The sequence below is a fragment of the Callithrix jacchus genome, chromosome 17 (genome assembly GCF_049354715.1).
Source record: "Callithrix jacchus isolate 240 chromosome 17, calJac240_pri, whole genome shotgun sequence".
Taxonomy (NCBI): domain Eukaryota; kingdom Metazoa; phylum Chordata; class Mammalia; order Primates; family Cebidae; genus Callithrix; species Callithrix jacchus.
In genome coordinates, this window is record NC_133518.1 from 15,886,800 (window position 1) to 15,911,242 (window position 24,443).

General features: G+C 43.1%; 1 protein-coding gene across 12 annotated transcripts in view; it reads left to right on the forward strand.

Annotated features, from left to right (window-relative positions):
• The window catches only part of TNIK (TRAF2 and NCK interacting kinase), a 416,471-nt gene that overhangs the window by 296,335 nt on the left and 95,693 nt on the right, over positions 1–24,443 (forward strand). For all 12 annotated transcript variants that reach the window (XR_013528405.1, XM_035278926.3, XM_035278927.3 and 9 more), the window contains exons 8-11: positions 5,584–5,638; positions 7,620–7,698; positions 15,667–15,842; positions 21,745–21,811. Coding sequence is in view for 11 of the 12 variants with exons in the window: in XM_035278926.3 (XP_035134817.1) it covers positions 5,584–5,638; positions 7,620–7,698; positions 15,667–15,842; positions 21,745–21,811 (377 nt within the window). In the remaining variant the exon portion in view is untranslated. The remainder of the gene's footprint in view (positions 1–5,583; positions 5,639–7,619; positions 7,699–15,666; positions 15,843–21,744; positions 21,812–24,443) is intronic.

Genomic DNA, 24,443 nt, shown 5'->3' on the forward strand with positions numbered 1-24,443 from the left:
AACTTGATAGAATACACTATGCTGGCTGTGCCCATTATTTAGCTATTGTCTGTCAACTCTGGACTGCCATGCTGCCCTCTGCTTTATGATAATGGGGCTAGGACTCAGCTGTCCTCCTTTCTGTTTGTCCATCTGACCTCTTATCAGGCTCTGTCAGCAGGGAGCAATAGAGAACGGGAGGCCAGGTCTGGAGGAGAAGGGAGGACACATATTTTCCTGTTTGCTTCCTGTAAGCTTCTTGTTTATGTCTGCATGGTCCTTGTGACCTCTTTGTGCACCACTGAGTACCAGAGCTCCCTGCCATCTTACCTGATTCTAGTTTTCTGGTTGAACTGTGTGATATCCGGTCCTAAGGATCTATCTGTACCCACATTTGTTGAATACCCAAATGCATCATGTACTGCATTGTATCTTAGCCACTTTGCACATTTTTCCTTATTAAATTCTCTTACCGAACCTGCAAGGTATGTGTTTTTTTCGTGTTGCAGTTGAGAAAATGGGCTCAGAGTTGTTAGTTGTGTCAGAGTGGGTCTTGCTGCAGAGCATAAGCATAGCTTCTACCTCACGGTGCACACTGGGGTTCTTGTCTTGCGCCGCACTGCCTCTCACTCTTATGTGGCTGGTTCAGACATCTAACAGGATTGCTTTTCTTCATGGTGTTGAGCAGCCCAGCCCCAGAAGGAATGCTCTCTTGCTCTGTTCAAGTTGCTTGTGTATCAGCTGTTCCTCACTCCACCCTTCCCAGCAGCCAGAAGTTCTGTCTTGCCTCTGACTTCCCAAAGGCACTAGAATTTGTCTCTTTTCTGTTTGTAATGCACACAGTGCTAGGCCATTAATCACAACACAGGCTAGGCTGCATAGCACCTCTGGAATAATGAATTCCCCGGCTCCTGCCAAAATGAGTCACACCATGGCCATGAACGAAGCTTATCTCTCCCTGACTCTCCTCATCTTGTTCTTCCCTCTTTTCTTTCTCGTCTCCTGTGATCTGTCTTACCAGTCGTAATTGGAGCACTTTCTCCTTTATTTAAGTTCTGAAGTGTCTTTGGGACTCGCTAATGTATCCAAAGGCTTAAACAAGGCCTGTCAAGGACATTTATGGCTTTCTAGCCTGGGCACTTAAGTGTAGCTTACAAGCAGCTTTGGGTGTATATGGCCAGGAATATAAATGTTCCTTTTAGAAAACAAGAGAACCCCAGGAAAAAAAAAAAAGAAAAGATCCTAACAATGGTATCAAATGAAGGCTTAAGGAAGCAGCAGACTCTGCTAGGCCATGTGACTTAGCAGAGTATGCACAGGGATTTGCGGTGATGTGACCCTTGGCTTGAAAGGGGTGTTTGGGGACTTAGGGAAAGGCTGCCCAAGAGGGATCCTGAGATGATGCATACCAAATAAAGTACATATCTTTTCCCTAAACCTTCTTGCTTCCCGAGGGATAAATCCGGGATTACCTAACAAAGGAGACCTCTGCATTTTCCTTCTGCCAAAATATGTTTCTTCAATTTATTGCTGTATATGTCTGTATGTTCCTTATGCCACCAGAAATCTAGAGGCGGGCAGTCCAGTCTGATGTGATGGCTCATTGGTGTCTTCAGAAACCACTCCTAGCTTTCTGTCTTGGCGTCATTAATTTGTTGGCTTGTTGACGCATGGTTGCAAGATGGGTACTATAGCTCTTTGTTCAAGTGGGAAAAAGTTAGCAAGGCACCGGGTATATTTGTCCCTTATTTGAGGAAAAGCAGAAACTCCCAGAAGATGTTTGCTTATGTCTCATTGGTGAGAACTATGTCACATCCCTAACTGCCATCCTTAGCTTTAAGGGAGTCAGCAGAGGCAAGTGCGGCTTTGCTATACTCTGAAATGGAAGCCGCAAGAAAAAATGAGGGTTGAAAATGACCATTGGGTTAGCCAATAAATAATTTCTGCCACAACGAAACGGAGGGAAATCATAGAAGACTAAGTCGGGCAAGCAAAGGTAGTGTCACTTGACAGTGGAGGGGAAGGAAATCAATCATCTTAAGCCCCACTCTGTGCCACACTTTGTGCTAGCAGCATACCTGATCAATGCATGCCTGCCACGGTTATTTCCATTGTGCAATTGAAAAGCCAAGCTCTGAGCAACCCTCTGCGTGTAGCTGAGTTAGAAACCTCGATTCGAATCCAGATCTGCCTGGTTTAAAGGCCTCTTGTCAGCCTGGTGTGGTCATGCCCATAATCCCAACATTTGAGAGGCCAAGGTGGGAGAATTGCTTGAGCCCCGGAGTTCAAGACCAGTCTGGGCAACACAGTGAAACTTCCTCTCAATCAATCAGTCAGTCAATACCTGTCTATTTCTTTCTTTCTGCCATTCATGTTGCCATTGGAAAATTGAGGCCAGTTTTATAGTATGAAACTGGAGTACTCACTGAATCTCGGCACCTTTATTGAATTACTAGCACCTTCAGTCATGTGGACGAAGTAGGAATCTGAAGTAATTATTTTATGAATTAAACAAATGATAAGGGGAAAAAATGGTAAATGCTCAAGTCCTTGCATTATGATGATAGTTAAAAGAGAACTGGCCTAGGAGGCAGAAGACTTAGCTTGGTTTAAAATCAGCTGCTAAGTTGCTCTCTGGTCTTGGGTTAGTCACTTTCCCTCATTTGTGAAATGAAAGGCTGGGCTAGATATCTATGAAGAGTCTACCAACCCTAGAACCTTAGGTTTTGCTACTTTCTCTCATGTATCTTTCATTTGTTCATTCATTCAATAAATATTTTTTAAGGGCCTACTCTGTACCAGGGACTGTTCTAGGTACTTTGGATATATCAGACAACAGAACAAAGATCCTTGCCCTGTGGCCCTTATGCTCTTCTGTATGTGTGTTGGAGGTAAAGGGCATGAACAATGAACACAAAACATGGTAAATTAGTGATGAATGAACATGTCATATGTTAGGAGTTAGTTTTGTGAGGGACAAATATGGGGAAGGGGAATGGGAACAAGCAGTGCTGGGGGAAGGTCCCAGTGGTCCTCACTGAGAACACAGGGGTTGAGCAGGCTTTGGGGAGGGAAATCAGCCAGCACATCACTGGTGAGGTGCTGCAGGCAGAGGGAACAGCTTGAGTCAAGATCCAAAGGTAGAAATGTGTCTGGGCCTTCTGAGCATTTTCCTTCTCCACCACCTGAGGCCTGGCCTTGAGCTCTTCTTACCCCAGAACCATCATTTTCTTTCACATATATTGGTTTTCAACCTAGCTCAAAGCTTCCTGGACTTAAAAGCTATTTAAATTTGAACCTTCTGTTGTAGTTACTGCCACCTTCTTACTCGTGCCTTATTTCACACTATAGAAACACTCAATTCTTAGGGATTTGGGGTATATGGGCGTAGAAGTACCAAGGCCTGGAGATACTAGAGTCTTATCGAAAGAGCCAACCTACCATTTCCAGACTATTCTTGCTGTGTTTTCTGTTTAAAGTCTCCTGAACAGTGAATGACTCAGTGTTTCTGTCATGTTCCCAAATGATGATCTTTGTCTATCAACCATAAAACCCCAGGTGCAATAGAATCATGTTTTCATCCTTACCAGTTATTGCTCCTGAGCCAACTTGTAATAGATGGGCTGAGCCTTCCCCATCGCCTCTGGAAATAATCTCACTAAGTGAGACCAAGAGCCTCCGGGAAACTCAGTCACTTGCTAGGCTAGAGAAATATGGGGTGCAGATTGTGTTTAATGAAAATCTTTGTGTACATCTTAAAACATAACAAAGAGAAGGGACAAGGGTTGCCTTTGTGAGTTGTGTTGTGTGCAGAGAGTTCCTTGGAGTTTTAAGATGTTGGTGTTGTGAAAGTGCATTGCTTTTCCCAGTTGAACTGAGAACTGGTAACATTTGAAGAATCCGCCTTGCTCCTAGTGTGAGGTTACCCATGTGCTCCAGCCACCTGTTCGCAGGTAGACTGCACTTTAGGCAAGAGCCTAGACCCCCTAGAACACCCCTTCCACATTTTATGGTCCTCTGCCCAATTACTGAACAGCCCTGAGTGTCACTCACAGGATATTGAGAAACTTAGTTCTAGGGATTGACTCAACATGAATGTTATGAATTTTATGAAGCTCTCTTCCAGTGACATCTCTTTTTCACGTGGCCTTGACACTTTTTTGATGGCAATAGTGAGGAAACTTAACTTCTATCACTCTATTCTGAGAGAAGTTTGAAAAATGTACAAAATGCATGAATTATTTAAAATGAGATATCTAAATTAGGATGTGGGCCATTGAACCAAGTTTGGTATTAGATTTTCTTACCAATCTGCTGTAAAACTGAGGCAGCCAGCCTCTCTTTGGTGTTTTCTAACCAAGTTTTTCCCTATCTCTTGATTTGCCCTCTCCCATGCAATATTTAGAGACTGCTAAGCCACAGACACAGAGTTTGGGAGGAGAATATTGTTAGAGATGGAGAGGTAGAAGTGGAGGCATTGGCCTAGAAAATTCTGTTCTGAGAATAAAAGTCAGTCTGAGCATAAGGAATAATATAAATGTATACTGTCTCTATTTTACATACTAGTCTACTTACAAATAGACAGTTTATCTATTCAACAAATATATTGAGTACCTCCTACTATGCCCAACTCTGATCTAAGCACTAGAGAGATGTCAGTGAATATCATCATCAGAAAGTCTCCCTGTCCTCATCTTGTTAGGTAAAACCATATGAAATTGCTGTTTTCATTGGTTAAAAGCAACTGGATATAAATAACACTGACCATATCATCCAGTCATTCCACTCCCAGGTCTTTACCTAAAAGAAATAAAAGCATACAGCCTCAGATTTGTACACCAATGTTTGCAGAAGCTGTATCTGTAATAGCCCAGATGGGAAACAGTCCAAATGCGAAAACAGTGAGATGTCCACAGAATGGAATACTACACAGCAATGAGGAGTGAAGTACTGATATGTGCTACCACACAAATGGACTTCAGAAACATTATTCTACGTGAAAGAGAGCAAATACAATAGACCACATATATTATTTCACTTACATAAAACTTTGGAAGATACAAAATAATTCATAGTGATACAAAGCAGATCACTGGTTGCCTGGGGGCAGAAGAGTAGGGATGGGTTCAGGCAGGAAAGGAAGAAGGCAAATGAGATGTTTGGGGGATGATGGATATGATTACTGTCTTGATTGTAGTGATGGGCTCACAGGGGTGTCCCTATGTCATACGTTATCAACTGGTGCACTTTATGTGTAGTTTCTTATATGACAATTACAGCTCAGTGATGGTGTGATAAACAGTCGGATGGCAGCAGTTTCATATGCATCAATCTATAGATAAATTTCAGTAGTGAATTAAACATTTTTATATTCATTTTTTTTATACATTTATTGATGAGCTGCCATGTGCCAAACTCCGTGAATGGTATTATCAGAGAAAAGTGAGTAAGATTGTTTCTGCTTCGAAGGTTAGTGGAAGACACCGGTTTGTAAACAGACAACTGAATCCCTTTCCCACCAGCAGTTCTGAAGTAATTACCGGGTTTAACCAAGTTTTCCTTTGTTGACTGAATTTATGTGTGTGTCTGCCTCTTCTTTTTCAGAGCGACTTGTGGTCTTTGGGAATCACCGCCATCGAAATGGCAGAAGGTGCTCCCCGTAAGTACCTTCCTCTGGGGTGAAATCTGTTGCTGGTCTGCTCTGCAGGTACTGAAGTTTCCTTGCCAGGAGCTGCAGTTGCTTTACTTCCACTACACCTAGCCCTGCATGGATTCAAGCTGGCATATTTAGAAAGCAGAGTCATCCTAAACCAACCAGGAATCCATTCATTTCAGAGCAGTGGGAGAATCCTGTTTTTATTAGAAAAAAGGAAGAAAAAGAAAGCATACTTTGGAGAGTCTTGTATGTTTTACAGATTGTGTACATTGTCTGTCCTTTGACTCCTCATCTGACATAAAACTGTGACCAACTCACAAAACTATAAACTCCAATGTATGACAATTCAAAATTAATTTTCAGTGCACAGGTTATACAAAGACTGCACTCAATTTCTATCACTCCTCTTAGAATACTGATGTTTAGAATTTTAGATTTCTTTTCTACTTGGGGCAGAGTGGCCAGGGCTCCAGCAGTCTTGAGAATCTCATTTCCTTGAGATTTGGAGTATTGGACCCAGCAGAGAGTCTCTGTCAGGAGACTGTGCCTCACGATTTCCATATAGGAAGTGTAACTGGTTGTCAGCCCCAGCTGCTGCAATGGCACCAGGCCACACCTTTCAAGGGTCACTCCCCACCAGTGACCTAGCACAGTGGGGATACTAAGGCAGGCCCTTTCCTGGAGATACAAGATTCCTTTATAGGCAACTTTCACCCAAGTAATCCCCTATGACTCTGCAGGACCCGCAGGACAGTTTGGGATCCATCCACCTGCCTTTTCTCCCTCTCTCCTTCACTGAGGGTCAGACTTGGATAGCAATCTGATGACTTCCCGTTCTGCCTGTCTCCTTCCCATTTCCATTCACATAGTAATTTCCACAGTGATATCCCTGGTGTCTGCATCTCAGAGGACCAGGACAAAAATAGGAGCTTTATCTGCACGACAGGTCGTTATACTTATGACTTTTACCTTCAGGTTGTCATCGTTCTCTTACCTTTCAGTCTAGAATTGGTAGAACTCATCTGTAGCATGATTGACTTGGAGTGCTGGCTGACAAAACTGACCTCGTTCACAATGCTACTAGGCGTGTGTGAATCAGAAAAATAATATATTGCAGTCTTAAACCATATTACCATTCTTGATGAGTGGTAGACAGGGCTAAAAATAAACTTCTGCCCACAGAATCCTTTGGCTTTCCAGAAGCACATATTCTTATTCTAGCTACAACGTAGAAATTCTCCCAGATGTTTGAAAAGTAAACTAATAAAATGTTTTTATTAAAATAAGAACATATGAGCGCTTTCACTATAAACGATAATGTCATGTTTACAAGAAGAGATCTTTTTATAATTTTGTTTTTCTGCCAGACTCTGTGTGACTTAATCCTCTGGGCTTCCTGGGGCCAGTGAATTTAAAAACAAAATGAAACAAAACCCTTTACAAAACCTTGAAAACCATTCAGGATATCTGGAAGCAGAGAAAATCGGGCTCTGGTGTTTTGGACTCCAAAAATCTGTAGATAAAGTTGCATTTGGATGAGCTGTCAAGCAAAAGAAATAGCCTGGATAATCAAATGTCTTTTATTTACCGCTTTGGCTTTTACTAATTGTAAATAGCTTACCCTCTCCATTGTAGTTGTCACCTGATGTTATTTACTTGAAATGCCAGGCGGTCATTCACAGCAAGGAGGGCTGGTTGTTGATCCCTTAACATAGTTTCCTTCAGCATGAAGTAGACGTGGATTCACTGGAGATGTTGGCAGTAGCTATATAAACTGTGTTGTATTTGACGAGACTCCCGTTAAATGGACATCGAATCCTTCAAATGCTCATCACATGGAAGCATTTGGACGTTCTGACTTTGTACTCAGTGGTCGTGTGTAAACTCAGTGGGACATCAGGCAGCATTACCTGCACAGCCACGACAGGCTTGGCCTGGCTTTGGCCTCCTAACTGTATCTGGCCCTTGTTTTGGTCTCTTGCAGCACTCTGTGACATGCACCCTATGAGAGCCCTCTTCCTCATCCCCCGGAACCCAGCGCCCCGGCTGAAGTCTAAGAAGTGGTGAGTCTGGTCTTCAGTGTTTTGCAGATCTGAGGGTGAGGTTTGCTTGTGATTCGATTTTGGATTAGCTCTAATCTCTAGGTCCTGCTAATAGAATGAGACTAATACATCTTATGACTTGGTGAACTGTCATTCATCTTATAGTACATATTGAGTAGCTACTATTTGTGCAGCAAGTCTTTATTCTCCCACCTTCAAGGTAAGAAAGTATTAGCCAAAATGCATAAGTGAAGCCCAAGTAATAACATGAAAGCTCTTTGATTTTAACCCCAAGTCCTGTCTTTCCTGGCAGCACCGAACAGATCATCAGAGAGGGTGATAATTTAGAGGCCGCCTGTTAGATTGGCTGATTTCTCTTCTGTTTCTTACAACAGTAATTCCCTAAGTTTATATGCCTACCGGGTAATGTCTGAGATTACTGCTCTGGCACGTGTATGAGCATTTGCTGTTTTTTGTTGTTACTACTGTCTTCACATGTGGCAGGTGATACTGGCTTCTTCTTTGGGGCAGCGCTATAACTTTTCCTATTAATAAACTTACATAAAATGGTGACTTACTTTAAAGAAAACTACTACATGAATACTAGTATGGGCGGTGTGAGGTATGGCAAAAATTACGTTGATCAGCTGTGACTGACATTTGGGAAACAGTTCTACAGGTTAAGCCAGATGTTGGACATTTGACTTTTTTGAGATAATTCTATAGTCTGGATCTTTTTATCTTACCATTCCAGAACCGAAATTCACTGCTTCCTCCTTCCTTCCTATGGAAGTGGTGTGTTCTCCCTGATGCATTCTTGAATCTCTGATCACTCTTGCACTGAGGACAATTCCTGCACCACTTGTGACCACCTATCATTTTTCTAGAGATAAGTTCTGGGCAGTGAGACCCTGAAGGGACAGGATCCTTCTGCCCCCTTCCATAGCCCTTCATGATCAGGCGCTTCATTGGGCCCTCATGTTTCCCACCCACCCACCCACCTACCCACATACAGGGGGCAGCCTTAATTACTACCAGTCATCTACTAATGACAGCCGCCCTGGTGCAATGGCATGCTGCACAGAAAGAGGGAGGGAAACAGCCAGAAAAGGGATGGCAGCCTCAGAACTGCCGGGCCCTGCGAGGGGAGTGAGAGTTGCTATTGGTAACAAGGAGGCAGAGCGTTCCCTGCTCCTCCTTCCTCTGCAGAAGGTCACTGTGGTACAAGACAACCATTCTCTCCCCAGCAACAGCCCTCCCATTGGGTGTCACACATCATGTGATCAGCAAAGCACCCCAACACCCTGCTTCCTCTTCTCCCTGGATCAGACTCCCGGGGAGAGGGGCTGGCTCTGTTCTCTTTCCTGGAAGTGACAGTGACACTACAAAGCCCTCTGCTAGGTTCCTGCTTGACATCTGAGCTAGTGTGCTGTGTACAGCAGGCTTTACTTACCCTGTTCCCTGCCCTCTCCTATCGTCCTCTCTCTTTACTGCTGCTGGACACGTATTCTGAGCTTTTCCATAGAAAAGGACAAACCGGCCCTCCACAGACGTATTTTATTTGGCTGTCACAGTGTGGTCATACACCCGTTTTAAAAATATGTGTATTAATTGGCAACACCTGAAAATCTGTCAGTTGAGCAGTACATGTAGATTTCTGGCCTTTTCCTTGCAGAGATGCAGTGAACTGCCTGCTAAGTAGCTCCTGCTCCCATTTAGGACAAGGGGTTGCCCTTCTGCTCCAGCCACCACCTCTCCCCAACTCAGAGGCTGGTGTCAGTTGGTTAGGACACATCTCCGGTTTTCATCTTAACCGTGATCGGCACCACCCCTTTTTGTGACCTGCCCGACCCCACAGAAAAGTGCGTGAAGAGATTTCACACTCCTTTCCCTACAGTGTTGGTTTTCGCTGATAGAGATCCAAAAAGATCAACTGCGTGCTGACTTTGTTTAAGAAATACAAACTTTTAGGACAATGCAGGCTGATTTTTCTGCTTCAGACCTTTGACAAGAACGAATTTTAATAATGCCAGAGGGAGCTTGAGAAGCTGGGAAACAGTGAGAAGTCCAGGCCGATTTCATCTCCTCCTGCCACCTTGCACACCTTTCCCTTGATGCGTAAGGAAAGCTGGGTAGGAAAGCTCTGGGAACTGCCCCGTATGTTAGACACGGAAAGGGTGACTGGGGAATCGAAAGCCCTGAGAATGTGCTATTTCCGTTTCCATCCCAGCCTTTGCAGAGGGGGTGGTGCAGCCCCCAGGCACGTGATACTTGACTACAGGCATGGCTCCCATTTCTCTGCAATACAATTCCACCAGTTTTTAAGGGAACATGTTTAAACATTTCAAAGTATTTTATCTTGAAAGAGCAGGTCAAAAGTAATTTGAAGTAAGTTAGTGTTGACTTTAATAGACTCTAGTGTATGGGAGGGAATTAAACATTTCGTTTATTTTTTTTTAAAGGAAAAGACTCCCTTCCCCAATCAAGAGGCTAAACTCCAAAATGTTCTTTTATTTCCAGCTCTTCTCTACCTAAACGAGTTATCAGGTTAACAGTATTATTCTCAGTGTATCTATCAGCACATGACCAAAGAGGGCGCCACTGCAGAGGCAGGGCCCTGAACTCCTTCCGTGGCAAACATTCAACGGAGCGTCACTTTCCACATGACTGAGTCTACAACAAGCAAGGCATAAACTGGTCTCTTAGTGTGAATTCTTTTTAAACTTGTGCCTTCAAGATTTGAGAAGTAAAGGCAGTGGCGCTGCTCTTTCCACTGTCATCATGAAGGAAAAAGAGACCACCACCACTCACAGGAGCCCCGTTCTTCCTTCCCTATTAGTGTGATGAGGAGGACCCTTTGTGCTGAGGGATTATGAAGTTAGGGCACCATCGAATGTTCAGGCATTTAATAGTAAGTTGTCTGGGAGGATTGTACCCTTAGTTGAATCAGAGGAAACCAAAGATACTCTCACCCTGTACCCCTGTGTCAGCACCAGCAAGTGAATAGTGAGACCGGGATTCCCATTTTCTCCTCCTGTCTCTTGTGTGTGGGTGGATTCCACTCGCAGGGGTAAACCATCTCCTTCAAAAGATTTTCTCCTCCCTTCTCCTGCCACCCTGCTCAACCACACTCACCTGCCCTCATAAATATACTCAGTGCCATTGTTTCCCTTAAGGGCCTTCTGGAGAAGGATACAAATGGTTGCATCAAGTACAAAATGGTGACTCATACTTTTCAAGTGCCTTTTACATTTGAAAAGCCCACAGAGGAAAAGCAGCACTCAGCTGAGATCATTAGAAAAACCATAACTGCTTATCTATACAAGCTCCACTGGTCCAAGCTGCTCATGCTCCAGATGAGGATGTGGAGGGCCAGTGAGGCTAAGGGGCATTTTTGCATGAGTCCTAGGCTCCTCCCACTGGGAAAGCCAGCCTGGACCCAGCCTCTTGCTTTTGCTCCAAGGTTTAAATCACCCCGTTATTTTATGAGGCACCAATTCTGAATCTTGGTGTGTTGTCAGACTTTTGTTTTGAGATAGGACGAAGCTTGTGTGTGTGTGTGTGTGTTTCTAAATAAAATAATAATACAGAGCAAATGTCAGAAAACCCTTCAAATAGACGTAATTTGCTGGTAGTAATGTGACTGAACTTTGGACTTTATTAAAATCCAGCTAAAAACGATTACACAGACTTTAAAAATTAACTTTTTTTGTGCACCCTCCTTGAAGATAACAGCCCAGTTGACTCTTCCCGCTAACATATTTAATCTGTACATGAAATAATTCCCTTAAAAAAGCTCTAGGTTTACTCAGTTCAACAGAAATGGTGATTTCTGATTTTTAGAGACAGAGTCTCATTCTGTCACCCAGGCTAGTGTACGGTGGTGCAATCATAGCTCACTGCAGTCCAAAACTCCTGGGCCCAAATGATCCTCCCACCTCAGCCTCTCCAGTAGCTAGGACTACAGGTGCATGCCACCATGTCCAACTAATTTGTTCTATTATTTATAGAGAGAAGGTATTGCTATATTGCCCAGGCTGGTCTTGACCTCCTGGCCTCAAGCAATCCATCCATCTTGGTCTCACAAAGCACTGGGATTGTAGGTGTGAACTACCGCACCTGGCCAGAAGTGGGGATTTCTGCTCCTCAGTCCTAAAGGTGGATACTGTGTTCCATAAACCCAGTGATGCTCAGAGGTTGCTCAGGGCAATGTCATCATAGTCATCATCATCTTAATAGCAAACACACATACGGCATTTATGATACCAGGCACTGTTCTCAATATTTTACATGAATTAATTCACTTATCATAACATTTTTTTTGAGATAAGTACCAATAATGTCCCCATTGGCAGCCAGGTAAACTGAGGCACAGAGAAGTTAAATAATTTGTCCAAGTTAGTAAGTGATGCAACTCAAAGTGGAAGAAGAGGGTAGCTTTGGGAAATAGGGCAGGGACGATGCAAATTCTGAGGTCAAATGATGATTACCGAAAACCTTAGCCCAACTGGTTATAGTGGCTGATGTGACAATCTTTACAGCATTTTTAATTCCCCCAACACAATCTAACACGTGAACAGGTTAAATCTGGGAAGATAAAGTGTTTAGTGACTCTGACAGTAGAGCTGGTCTTCTCAGACCGCAGGCACCAATCATTACCATTTATTTCTCCATGCCAACTCTTGGGAAATTAGTATTACTAACCTTAGGTGTTTCTATTTTATAAGAAACAGAACTAAATTACCATCAGGAGAGATTCAAGTAATAAAGTTATATAGATGTACTTTAAACTCATTAGCACACTCGGCAAACAGTGAGGTGATATTCAATATAGGTGAAGTGTTTTCACTCTTAAATAAGTGTGTAGTTAAGCATATTGATTCTTTGGTCGTGCTAACTTAAGAGACTATGAATCCTTCTTTGAAGACTCATTTTAAGTAAGCATTATTTTCTCTTCAAAGTGTATCATCTGAAAACGATATGAAATACATTACCAGCTTTGTAGTTCTGCACATGTAAGCCCATGTGAAAACACTTCACCTGTATTGAACATTACCTCCCTGTTTGCTGAGTGTTCTAATGAGTTTAAAGTACATTTATGCTGCACATGTAGGCCCAAAATTATTCTCTTGAATATCTCTGAGGTTTTTCTCCCAGCAAGGCGTACTGGGAAAAACGACTCTGTTTAATAACTAATTTCATTAAACTTGAACACTATTTGATTCTGGAAATCTGGAGATTTCATTTATTATTGTTTTTTTTTAGAAGTCAGTATCAGGGAATAGAATGTACAGTCTATTAAATCTCGACCTCACTTTTAAATTGAATGTGATTTATTTATCACCCTCTAACAGTTAGTTGAGCATTTCATAAAAAACAAGCACTTTGGTGGGCACGGTGGCTCATGCCTGTAATCCCAGCACTTTGGGAGGCCTAGGCAGGTGAATCACCTGAGGTCAGGAGTTCGAGACCAGTCTGGCCAACATGGCAAAATTTTATCTCTACTAAAAATACAAATATTAGCCAGGTGTGGTGGTGCGCATCTGTAGTCCCAGCTACTTGGGAGGTGAAGAGGCAGGAGAATCACTTGAACCTTGGAGACAGAGGTTGCAGTCAGCTGAGATAGCACCGTTGCACCCCAGCCTGGGTGACAGAGTGAGACACACACACACACACACACACACACACACACACACACACACACACACAAAACAAGCACTTTCTTTTAGTTTCCAGCAAGAAAAAGAGAACTGCCATTTATGTTCCTTGTAAATATTTCATACCTTTCTGTCTTAATTTTTGTTTTCATCTTTTTAATACTGATTTGTCTACCTGGAAAAGTACCGTATGGAGTTTTTTTTACATCTTCATGCAGGTTAACCTCATTCTCTTCAGTTCATTCCTTAGGAGTGCCCTTTATTTCATTACCTTTTTCTGGCAAGGTTTCTTCTTGGATGAGATCATACTTATGCTTCCATAAATGTATTTGATTGATCTGAGAAAGACAAGAATATCTGCTCTCCAAACTTCCCTTTCTGTCCCTCAAAAGTGGAGACTTGAAGGTGGCCGTATTGCAGCTCTTGCCCAGAACCTTCATCACGCATTCACTCATGCACCAAACATGCAGATCAGGTAGTGTGTTGATGATGCAAAGATGGCTCAGGCACCTCTGACGCTGCTGAGGATTTTCAGCGTGAAGAAGCAAGGATATGCACAGAAGCACTTAACAAGGAGGTGCATAGAGTGTCCGGCTGTCACTCTTTCTAGTCCACAGTGTAGCCAACCCTGATTCCTCCTGGGGCGACCCCAAGCGCAGTAGGCTACCTTTACTTCTATGTAAAATATTCCAAAAGCTTGAATGTAGCTTAGAAATTTAGAGAGGAAAACCCACCCAGTGATTAGTACTTTAAAAACATGGAATAAAGTGAAGCTGCTTTGACCTGGGTAGCAATAGAGAGTGGTGCATACAAGCTAGGAACAGTGGCTCACTCCTGTAATCCCAGCACTTTGGGAGGCCGAGGGTGGGGGATCACCTGAGGTGAGGAGTTCGAGACCAGCCTGATGAACATGGAGAAACCCTGTGTCTAGCTGGACATGGTTGGAGGCAACTGTAGTCCCAGGTAGTCGGGAGGCTAAGGCAGGAGAATTGCTTGAACCCGGGAGGCAGTGAGCAGAGAACCACTGCACTCCAGCCTGGGTGATGAAGCAAGACTCCGTCTCAAACAAACAAACAAACAGAAAAGAGACCGATGCATACAAAAGTGCCCTGTCATGTTTGAGTGTTGAAGAACACGCTCCCCATTGTGTGCGGTGAAGCACCTCTCAGGCCTGAAGAGTCTGTATGCAGTGCCCACTGGGCAAAGGCTCGCTCCTGGGATTCTGTCCTGTATCTCCCCTGTCCACCACAGGAGGGCAACAGAGAGCACAAAACAGATCATTCCTGTTCTGGGCCGGATGGGAAGGGTGAGTGTTTCACCAGGGTCTCCTGGAGTGCCTTGGAACAGCATGCTCTAGAGTCCTGAGCTTAACTATTTATGACTCTGAGCAATGTCTTGGAACTTTCAGCAGGAACATGCGTGCTCAATTCATGAATGATGGCTGAAGTCCACCATTCATTTCTGCAACTTTGTGGACTTACTGCTGTAATTGTAGGTATGTACTCTCTCGCCAGCTCTCCCGGCCAGGTCTCTGGCATAGGGTTTATCTTTGAGGAAATATTACCTTTCTAGATGGAGATAAATTTGCCTCTGGGTGTGAACTTAATTCTTTAAAGTTAAATGTCTATGTCCTTGAGTTAACAACAAAGGTACACATAGAGCCTGTTCTTATCCATTGGAAAGCAGAGTTCAAAAGTGATTCTGATACTCCTGGTTACAAATCAAAGTTCACATCATCATTTAAGAGTCTCGCTTACTTCTACAAAATGTGCTCTCTGTTACCCATCCAACCTTGGTTTTACTTTTCTCCAGCTTGCATTTTCTGCCTCATTTAAGGGGCTCATGTCATCATCTCAGTGTCCCCGCAACATATATTGTTCTTATCCTAGTATTAGTTTTTCACTGATTTCCTCCATCTGAACTATCCTTTCCCCAGAGTGATTTTCTCCTAATTCTTTAAGGCCCAGCTCTGGTTCCCTGACTCCAATACCCTTTCTGGATGTGATTCCCATCGGGGCCTTTTTCTTCCCTGCTTTCTTTTGGTCTGCTGCGTAATGTTATATATAAATTGTGCGAAAATGCCTTCATGTGTATAACTGTTACCTCAGCTGCACATTGATGGCGATGGTGCCTTTGAACCCATTGTGCCTGCTCTAGTGCTATGTGGTGATTAGTGGATTATTAGCTATAGTGCTGTTTTGTGATTAGTGGATGATCCTTATGCCAGCCAACTGGAACTTTAAAAAAACAAATCCCAGCATTTCAGAAATTACACATTTGCTTTTCTTTGGATCGGCATTTCATCTGTAGATTCATTTCTTTTGTTTGGCAGGTCAAAAAAATTCCAGTCATTTATTGAGAGCTGCTTGGTGAAGAATCACAGCCAGCGACCAGCAACAGAACAGCTGATGAAGCATCCGTTTATACGAGACCAACCGAATGAGCGACAGGTCCGCATTCAACTCAAGGACCACATTGATAGAACAAAGAAGAAGCGAGGAGAAAAAGGTTAGATGCACGTTTATATTTCAGCAACAAAAACAAAAGATGGAGTGAATCATGGGCTCTTAACATATTTGGAGGTGACTATGAGGATTTCAAATGGGCCTGCATTATTATTTAGTGTGAGGGGCTGTCTCTGAGATCACAGCCTCTGAGTATCAGTGGAGTGAGGCTGCTAAAGTTGAATCTTTCATGAGAAAAACAGACCTGCAAGAAACATTACCTCTGCCAGGCACTGAACAAACTCCTGTTGAGTGATGCTATGAAGTGCTTTAACATGACAAGAGATTTTCTTAATTCAAATTGATATTCATGTTTAGAAGACTAAAACTCTATAGAAGACAGATAACCTAAAGAAAAAAATTCGTCTACTTGACATTTTTCCTTACTGACATTCTTCAACATTTAAGTTTATGTGCTTTGAGGCTCATTTCTAATTCCATTATTTAGAAGTCAGAAATAATTTTTTTTTTTTGAGACAGAGTTTCGCTCTTGTTACCCAGGCTGGAGTGCAATGGCGCGATCTCGGCTCACCGCAACCTCCGCCTCCTGGGTTCAGGCAATTCTCCTGCCCCAGCCTCCCAAGTAGCTGGGATTACAGGCACGTGCCACCACACCCAGATAATTTTTTGTGTTTTTAGTAGAGACGGGGTTTCACTATGTTGACCAGGATGGTCTCGATCTCTTGACCTCGTGATCCACCCGCCTCGGCCTCCCAAAGTGCTGGGATTACAGGCGTGAGCCACCGAGCCCGGCCCAGAAATTTTTTTTTTATAGTTGCAGTGATATAAAAGATCATTAGGTCGCAAGGCTTGCTGTACAGAATATCAGATTTTAAGCCAAGGGTCATTTAACACCCTTCCTTATTTTATATATGCAAAAACACATCTCTGTGTCTCTAGCTCTTATATGTCACTGGCTCTTCACTGCATCATTGAAAAAACGTTTAGTCCAAACTTGGGGTCTCAGGCCGTGCTCTCCTTTTTTGAATGGAAGCTTATATTTTCAACTAGCATAGAAATGCTATGCTAATACTATGTATTAGGGAACGTCGAAGTGAGCCACCAAATGAGACAGAAAATGCAAGCCGAAGAAAAGAGAAACTGAGGTTGGATGGGTGAGGGGAGTGCTTTGTAGAAATGAGTGAGATTCTTATAAGGTGAAGTGAACTCAAATTAGGCGAATTTCATAACCAGTAATTTCAGAATCTCTTTGAACTTTGCTTTCCAATTAATAACTCGTGAATCACAGCTAAAGTCCACCATTGATTTCTACTACAGTGTGGGCTTGCTGCCATAATCATAGGCATGGTGTCTCTCACCAGCGCTCCCCTGCCCTGTGCCTCTCTGGCACAGAGTGTATCTTTGAGGAAACAGTACCTTTCTAAAGGGAGACAAATTTGTTCTTGGAGATTGACTAGCATGTTGACTGCACCCTGAGCAAGGTAAAAACTTGCACGGTCTGGAGCAGGTTCAGTGGTTAGCTGAGGCGGGGGAAGTTAAGAGTATGGGAAGGGAGAAATGGAGAGGACAGCAGTAAGTACTTTGTGGGTAGAAGGCAGGAGCGGGTAGCGGCAGGGAGGATGACAGTCACAGGCAGTGTGAGGCTGGAAAGCTGAGCGTCAACAGTGCAGTGAGTGGAGAGGAAGACCCCAGACTGAGGAGGGGAGGGGAGGAGCATGGCGATGTGCTTGTTCTTGCTTCGCTCCTCTCCGTTTCTCTCCCATCTGGAGTTCAGAGGCAGCAGTGGAGGGTAGCAGACAGCACAGAACAGAGGTTGCCCTTCTGTTATTTGTTTCCTTTCTTCTTTGCCTCTGTAGTTAATACCCATAACACAAGCTGGGGATGAGGGGTGGGGCTAGTGAGCAGTATGAAAGTCAAAACTAGATTGGAGAGGTAAGATCAGCAGAGGGCTAAGGCAGGAGGAGAAAATCTCAGGGAAGATTCCAGGAAGATATCCCTCTCTCTCTCTCTCCCTTCCCCCCTACTGCCCCCCCACCACCACCTTCTTTCTTTCTTTCTTTCTTTCTTTCCTTCCTTCTTTCCTTCCTTCCTTCCTTCCTTCCTTCCTTCCTTCCTTCCTTCCTTCCTTCCTTCCTTCCTTCCTTCTTTCTTCTTTCTTTCTTTCTTTCTTTCTTTCTTTCTTTCTTTCTTTTCTTTTCTTTCTTTCTTTCTTTTCTTTCTTCAGTCTCACTTTGTTGCCCAGGCTGATCTCAAATTCCTGGGCTCCAGGGATCCTCCACCTCAGCATCTCAAAGTGCTGGGATTATAGGCACGAGCCACCAACCCAGCACCTTTATTTGTTTTTGTTTTTTTGAGACAGGCTCTCTTCTCTCTTTGTTGCTTGGGCTGGAGTACAGTGGAGTTATCATAGCTCCCGGCAGTCTCTATCTCCCAGGCTCAAGTGATCTTCCCATCTTAGCCTCCCAAGTAGCTGGGACTACAGGTGTACACCACCATGCCTAGCTAATTATTATTCTTTAAATTTTTAGTAAAGACAAGGTCTCACTTTGTTGCGCAGGCTGGTCTTGAACTCCTGAACTTAAGAAATCCACCTGCCTCAGTCTCACAAAGTGCTGGGATTACAGGTGTGGGCCACCAAACCTGGCCCCAGGGAAGAATTCTTCTGCAGCTGGCATCAGGGAGTTGAGGGGCTGTATGATCAGGTTAGACTCAAGAGTGGGAGGTTATAAAGCTAAGCCAAGAAGGTGACTCATCTGCAGTTAATAAGATGTCAGTTAGACCCCAAGGAGCTGGGAGGCTCGTTCAAGATGGAGGAACTAGGTATGAAGAGAAATACATAGGCCAAACTCTGAAAGTTCCAGGCCTGATTTTCCAACTGGTCCTTGTCCACGGTGGTCTTGGGCTACTCCATGAAGTCAGAATTTTTAAGGGAATATTTTAGGGCAGCGTGTCACACATGCAACCCTTAAAAGCCAACTTCTCTAAAAAGGACATTTTGTGATACTGTGAATATACAGCATAGTTGAAGTGCTCGGACTCTGTTTTCAGACTCATATTCTAGGTTCATATTCTAGCTCTGCCCCTTGTCAGTTATGTGAACACCATTCCAGTTTTCTCATCTTTAAAATGAGATTGAGAGTATACTAATAATATCTATTGCCAGGAATTCTTGCAAAGATTAAATGAGATAATGCATTTAAAATGCTTGACCTAATATCCAGGACGTAGATGTAGTCAGTAAATATAAGTTCTTCTTATTTAGGTAGTTACTTATTGACCCATACGTTTTCATTACTTACTCAGAGTCCTGTGTGAGAACTCATGACCCATCTCCTTCTGGGGCATAAATAAGAGTGGGTGACACCTGTGCCTCAGGTTGTTTCCACATTTTGAAGGGCACAAACTTTGGAATGTGACTCAGAACTCACCACGCCATGAAGATAGATCACTTTTAACGTGTTTGTTCTCTGTAGAGTGGAAAAGTAAGATTCTTGGCAATAGGTGTATTCAAGAATTATGTGGTAATTTACGGAATCTAATCATGTTTAGGCTTAGGGCCACCAGAATCACAGTTCTAGTCTCCTTGTTTTCTGCTCCCAAGGAAGGGTGTTTGATCAAATGAGATCTCATTCCATTTGCTCAATTTAATCAAATGACTAAGTTTGCTCTAATATTACTTATCACTTCTTAGCTGTTCTAGCATCAACTTTTGATATAATCAAAGCAATTCTACTTTGCGTTGCTTTATGGTTTTTTTAACCTGGCATTTTTTTCCCCCTAAGATAGGTTGACACATGCCAATTTAACCCAGTTGTGTAAAAGCAGTCAAAACCAAATTTTGGTGAAGTATTAAATATTAAATTGAGGAGCCTGACAAATGAAGGTTTTACCCTAGAGAGTAGAAATAATTGGAAAAATCGTGTGCTGCTTTCCCTTACTTTAATTTCCTTTATTAGATAAAATTTTCACATTTTTACTTTGAAATCTGTTTATTCATTTTGGAAAAGTTTGGAATATTACATTTTTAGGGTGGAGCATTAAAACACTTTATGCAGGTTTTTGATATTTTGGTAAACTAATATTTTTTAAATAAGTAGTCTGAAAGCTTCATACATATCTAAAATACACTTGAACTCATCCAACTTTTGACTTTCAGTATCTCTTTTAACAGCTAAATAGTGTGAAAGGCAAGGCATATTTATCAAATCCGAGCATTCACACTGTGTGACTACTGCCTCCTGGTGGTAACATAACTAAATTGCAGTTTCAGTTCCTTTTTAGGGATGTGCAAGTACCTTCAAGGTTGTAATTATTAACCTACAGCTATGAAGAGATAGCAGTAATGCAACATCTTCCCTTGCTTAAAAGCTCCTCCAAGGGCTCCTCATAGCCCATAGAAAAGTTCTCAGCATGGCATATATAAGAATCACTGAGCCACTTTGGCACTGCCAGCCTTTCTCCCTCCATCAGGTTTTCTCACACCCAGGCACCTAACCATAATATGTTCATTGTGTCCTGAACATATTATGCACTGTAATACTGCCAGCCTTACTCATGTGGATATGTTGCTTAGAATGTCCTTTTCCCATCAATGCCAGCTGCTAACTGCCTGAACAAGAGCCACTCACCTTCCAAGGACCAGTTCATTTTTTCTTCAAAGACTTCACTGTCCCTTCCTCCATTATGACCAGTGGCACTAGCTGCTCCATTCTCCGATATATCATTGCTCCTTATATATACTGCTATTTAGCATGTGATATATTGGAAAGAGCACTGGTTCTTAGGTTGGAAAAGTTCTGGATTGAATTCTAAATCCAAATCCCAGATTGACCTTTTAATAATGAGATAACATTGGTTATATTACTTAACTTCTTGTAATTCAGTATTCTCACTTGAAAAACAGACACTATTTTGGAGAGTTATTATGAAAAATGAGAGAACAGAGTAAAATATCTAGCAATAGTGACTGGCATGAGAGCTGCCCACCAAATATTCTTCACTATCATGGAGGCTCTGATATTTACTCATCTCACACATTAGGTTTGATCTCTTCCAAAGCAAAGCCTCAATCTTATTCATGCTCTATGTAAACTGCTTCACATTTTGCTGAATTAAATGATTGTCCCTAGTGGTCAATCAAAACACATTTTAACTATATATTTTAAGTACATATTGTCAAAAGTTTCTTTGTTGCATTTATCAAGATAATCTAAAGACAGTTTGTGAGTCCATGTAAGTCATAGTAAAATCCTACTTTAAAAATGGTCAGTATCGCTGGGCACGGTGGCTCAAGCCTGTAATCCCAGCACTTTGGGGGGCCGAGGCGGGTGGATCACAAGGTCAAGAGATCAAGACCATCCTAGTCAACAGGGTGAAACCCCATCTGTACTAAAAATACAAAAAATTAGCTGGGCACGGTGGCATGTGCCTGTAATCCCAGCTGCTCAGGAGGCTGAGGCAGGAGAATTGCCTGAACCCAGGAGGCAGAGGTTGCAGTGAGCCAAGATCGTGCCATTGCACTCCAGCCTGGGTAACAAGAGCGAAACTCTGTCTCAAAAAAAAAAAAGGTCAGTATCATCAATAAGTTACAAATGAGCCACTGGGTTTGATATGGGTGGCTTTACAATGGGAATTAACACAAATTATTTTTTAATTGAAAATAAATAAACAAAAAAATGGAAAAGGATTATTTTAATTCCTTATCTTCTTTTTCATGTGAACATTAGGCACTGGGGACAGATATCTAGAGTCAGCTGAGACAGTCCTGAATGTGGTTAATTTCATATACTGATGGGAACTAGTAAACCACAAGCCTGTAGGCTCTTCCAATTCTCTGTTAACTATGACTCTTTGGGCATCAATTTATTTGTATATAAGAGATGGGGTTGGGTTTTACTGAGTCATAGCATCTTCTTGTGCACTAACACACTGGGATCTTTCTTTAGATGAGACAGAGTATGAGTACAGCGGAAGTGAGGAAGAAGAGGAGGAGAATGACTCAGGAGAGCCCAGGTATGAGAGCAAAAGCCAAGTCTTCTAATGTTCACATTCTGAATTGTGCTTCTGTGGAATTCACTTTCCTTTTGATTTATAGGTTCATTTTTAAGAATCCGCCAGGGTGGTCTTATTTAATGTATTGCCCATGAACATGTTCATTAATTTGAGAAAATTTCCCTAGGCAGACATTATGAAAATGTGGAAATCAGCATATTCTTTATCTTGTCCCGAAGATTTATGGTCTCTATCCTAAGAGCCTGTTTTCTTAATATGTAACAGGTGGAATGGGTAGAAGGCAATTATCTTGGCCATGCAGGACTGAAAATACTTAAAACAGCAACTTTGTGTTTTCAGACTTGCTCGTTCACTTTGTTACTTCGTACTTTTGAGAAAGCCATCCAGGCAACCACTGTCCTTGTCACATGCCTTGGTATTTTCACGACAGCCCAATCCAGGAGAAAGTGATTTCCAGAAATTAAGTGATATGTAGAGATGAACTCCAGGCAGATACGTTTGGGCCATTCCTGTTGTCACTTGTTGGACCCCAGAACCCAGTGCCATTTTGTTGTCATGCCTACATTTTGAATGCCACTTGACATTGATTCTGACTTTTGTCCAGCCCGTGTTTATAAATAATTAAGGTTAGAGTGGTTGCGTTGCCAGGATTTCTCTTTGGTGAGCGAATTCAGCTTGGTGAGTCAAGGGGAGCAGGCACATATCCATGGTGCCATGAGGTACACCTGTGAAGTAAGACTGGGGGGAGTTGCTCAAGCGGAAGACTCACCGAGGTATGGCCTCCTTCCTCAAGCCATCTAAGGAGTGGACCCTAATGCTCCAAAAGGATCGGTTCCCGTATCACTGAGGGAGAGCTTTCTGACCAGAAAAGGGGCCAGCTTAGCCACCACTGCTGGGAAGAGCCAGATACCTTGTTCTTCTTTTCTGCTAACTCAGACCTACTGGGCTGGACTCTTGCTAAGTCTCTATAAAAAGATAGAACTGAGCCTTCAGAGCCATCCAGTTTTTCTGTCTTCACCTGCCACAGGACTCCTCAAGGTCAAAGACCGAAGGAGAATTCTTTCCTACCATCTGATACATAGCACGTCGGCCGCCCCCGGTTTAGCTGCATAAAGATGACTGCCAAGTAGTGACAGAGAAAACGAACATTCCTGAAAGGCAAAGGACCAAACGCCCTGCATTCACAGAAGTTGTGTAGCAGTGTTCAAAAGCTTACCTGGATGCCTGTGTCAGCCTTCTGACCACTTCCTGGAGAACTGAGAAACCCTGTCTTTCTAACACTTGCTGAACGGCATGTGAGGGGTGACTTAGGGAGCCATCCCAGCCGTACCTTAACACTTCCATAATTATAACATGGCATTTTATCATGTTAAAGATTATGTTCAAATCCTGTATTTATGGATGTGTCTAATTAATCTTCATGAAATCCTAAAAAACAGAGAAGGACAGTAGTTATCTCATTTTAGAAATGAGGTGACAGCTCAAGGGTTGCAACCAGGTCACACACAGAGTTAATCATTGAGTCAGTAACACAGCTCAGATCTTTTGGCATTGATTCAACATCAATTAATATTAATGGAGCAGTGTGCATGAGCGGCTGGGTTCCCAAGCCCCCTTCCCTTTGCAGAGGGCAATTGGCCTGTGTAGATAAGCACCCATCATTTGGGGTTTGTTTTAGAGTTTGACGCAGAGGCTCTAAGTTTTAGAGAAGGCTTGTTAGTAGATGCCAAGCATTGTCGTTATTTTTTTTTTTTTTTTTTTTGAGACGGAGTTTCGCTCTTGTTACCCAGGCTGGAGTGCAATGGCACGATCTCGGCTCACCACAACCTCCGCCTTCTGGGTTCAGGCAATTCTCCTGCCTCAGCCTCCCAGGTAGCTGGGACTACAGGCATGCACCACCATGCCGAGCTAATTTTTTGTATTTTTAGTAGAGACGGGGTTTCACCTTGTTGACCAGGATGGTCTTGACCTCTTGACCTGGTGATCCACCCGCCTCGGCCTCCCAAAGTGCTGGGATTACAGGCGTGAGCCACTGTGCAACATCACAAACAAAGCCTTTTTATGTCTTTTCATGGCCGTATCTCACACAGCTCACTCACCACTCTCCAAAACCGAGCCCTGATCCTCTTGTCAACTGCCACTAAACGTGCTCCTCCCCCAGCACTCCTCATTCCTGTTCTCATCACACCATCACCCAGCAGCCGAGACAGAACCTGCAATTCATCCCTCACTCCACGTGTCAGAGCTGTCAACAGGCTTCATGACCTCTATCCCCAAATACTCCTTCCCTCCTCCATCCCCACTGCTCTCGTCCTGCATGATGTCTCCACCCCAGAGCCACTCTTGCCCTTGCACCCCTTGCAAGGTCATCCATTCAACAGCCAAACCAATCTGCTCACGTGACTCTTCTGTGTAAAACCTTCCCGTGCGTGCGTGGCTGTCACTGCCCACATCTCTCTCTCTGACCTCCTCTCCTACACTGGTCCTTATTCACTCTGTTTTGGGAAGCTGGGCTGGTGTTCAGTTGCTCAAAAGTAGGGTGCACACCTGTTTTCACCCCAGGCCTTTAAACCAGCTTTTCCCTCTGCCTGGAATATTCTTCCTTCTTCATCAACTGCCTCCCCCTGAGAGG